The 1,408-nt window shown below is 44.3% G+C and overlaps 1 protein-coding gene across 1 annotated transcript in view; it reads left to right on the forward strand.

Moving 5' to 3' along the window:
- Window positions 1-263: 263 nt before the first annotated feature.
- Window positions 264-1,408, forward strand: part of LOC112224882 (piggyBac transposable element-derived protein 4-like) — a gene marked incomplete at its 3' end in the record, with an annotated part of 8,504 nt that continues 7,359 nt past the window's right edge. The window contains 1 exon segment of the mRNA XM_042303024.1: window positions 264-313. Within this exon segment, the coding sequence (XP_042158958.1) occupies window positions 264-313 (50 nt within the window).

The raw sequence follows: 1,408 nt of genomic DNA on the forward strand, positions 1-1,408 counted from the left end.
CAATTTTATTAGGTTAAAAAACACACATCATAATGTACTAATGACAAGTAACCTTGTTAAAAAATTCTTATTATTAATTATTATTATTAATCATAAAACAAAAATTCTAACAACGACCGTCTGATAAAAAAAAAAAAATGAAAATATGAATTAAGAACGATTCCATTATGGCCAACATGACATGTCAGCCTCAAAATACCCACAGAAAAACACATTGTTTTTCTGTGGGAATTTTGTGAGGAGAACACCAACTCTCTTTCACCATGTCGACTGAAGTGGAAGCATCCAGAAGCAGGAAAACTCAGCTGGAGATGTGAGTTCTTTGAAGCGGTAGATCTGTTGCAATCGGAAAGTGGAGAGACGATTTGATCAAGAAGAGCTAGGGATAGAAGCAAGATAAGAGAAAATCATAATTGACACAGGAAAAGGAAACACAACTCAACTGGATGTACAGGCCTTTGATTCTCTTCCCCACGCAGCTAGACACAGGCCACCTGCTGATCCAACTCCACATTTCGGGAGACATCACAAACAATACCCCATACAGCACTGTCCCAGAGGTTTCTTCAACTCCGGTCCTTCTTCACCCTGAAACTAGAGGTCTCTTCAACTCCGGTCCTACTTCACCCTGAAACTAGAGGTCTCTTCAACTCCGGTCCTACTTCACCCTGAAACTAGAGGTCTCTTCAACTCCGGTCCTACTTCACCCTGAAACTAGAGGTCTCTTCAACTCCGGTCCTACTTCACCCTGAAACTAGAGGTCTCTTCAACTCTGGTCCAACTTCACCCTGAAACTAGAGGTCTCTTCAACTCCGGTCCTACTTCACCCTGAAACTAGAGGTCTCTTCAACTCCGGTCCTACTTCACCCTGAAACTAGAGGTCTCTTCAACTCTGGTCCTACTTCACCCTGAAACTAGAGGTCTCTTCAACTCCGGTCCTACTTCACCCTGAAACTAGAGGTCTCTTCAACTCTGGTCCAACTTCACCCTGAAACTAGAGGTATCTTCAACTCCGGTCCTACTTCACCCTGAAACTAGAGGTATCTTCAACTCCGGTCCTACTTCACCCTGAAACTAGAGGTCCTTCAACTCCGGACCTTTCACCCTGAAACTGAGGTCTCTTCAACTCCGGTCCTACTTCACCCTGAAACTAGAGGTATCTTCAACTCCGGTCCTACTGCACCCTGAAACTAGAGGTATCTTCAACTCCGGTCCTACTTCACCCTGAAACTAGAGGTATCTTCAACTCCGGTCCTACTTCACCCTGAAACTAGCGGTCTCTTCAACTCTGGTCCTACTGCACCCTGAAACTAGAACCAGAGTAGACGAGACCTTTAGTTTGAGGGTGAAGTTAGACCAGAGTAGAAGGTACCAACTTCACCCTGAAACTAGAGGTCTCTTCAGAGAA

This window comes from Oncorhynchus tshawytscha, linkage group LG21, assembly GCF_018296145.1.
Source record: "Oncorhynchus tshawytscha isolate Ot180627B linkage group LG21, Otsh_v2.0, whole genome shotgun sequence".
Taxonomy (NCBI): Eukaryota; Metazoa; Chordata; class Actinopteri; order Salmoniformes; family Salmonidae; genus Oncorhynchus; species Oncorhynchus tshawytscha.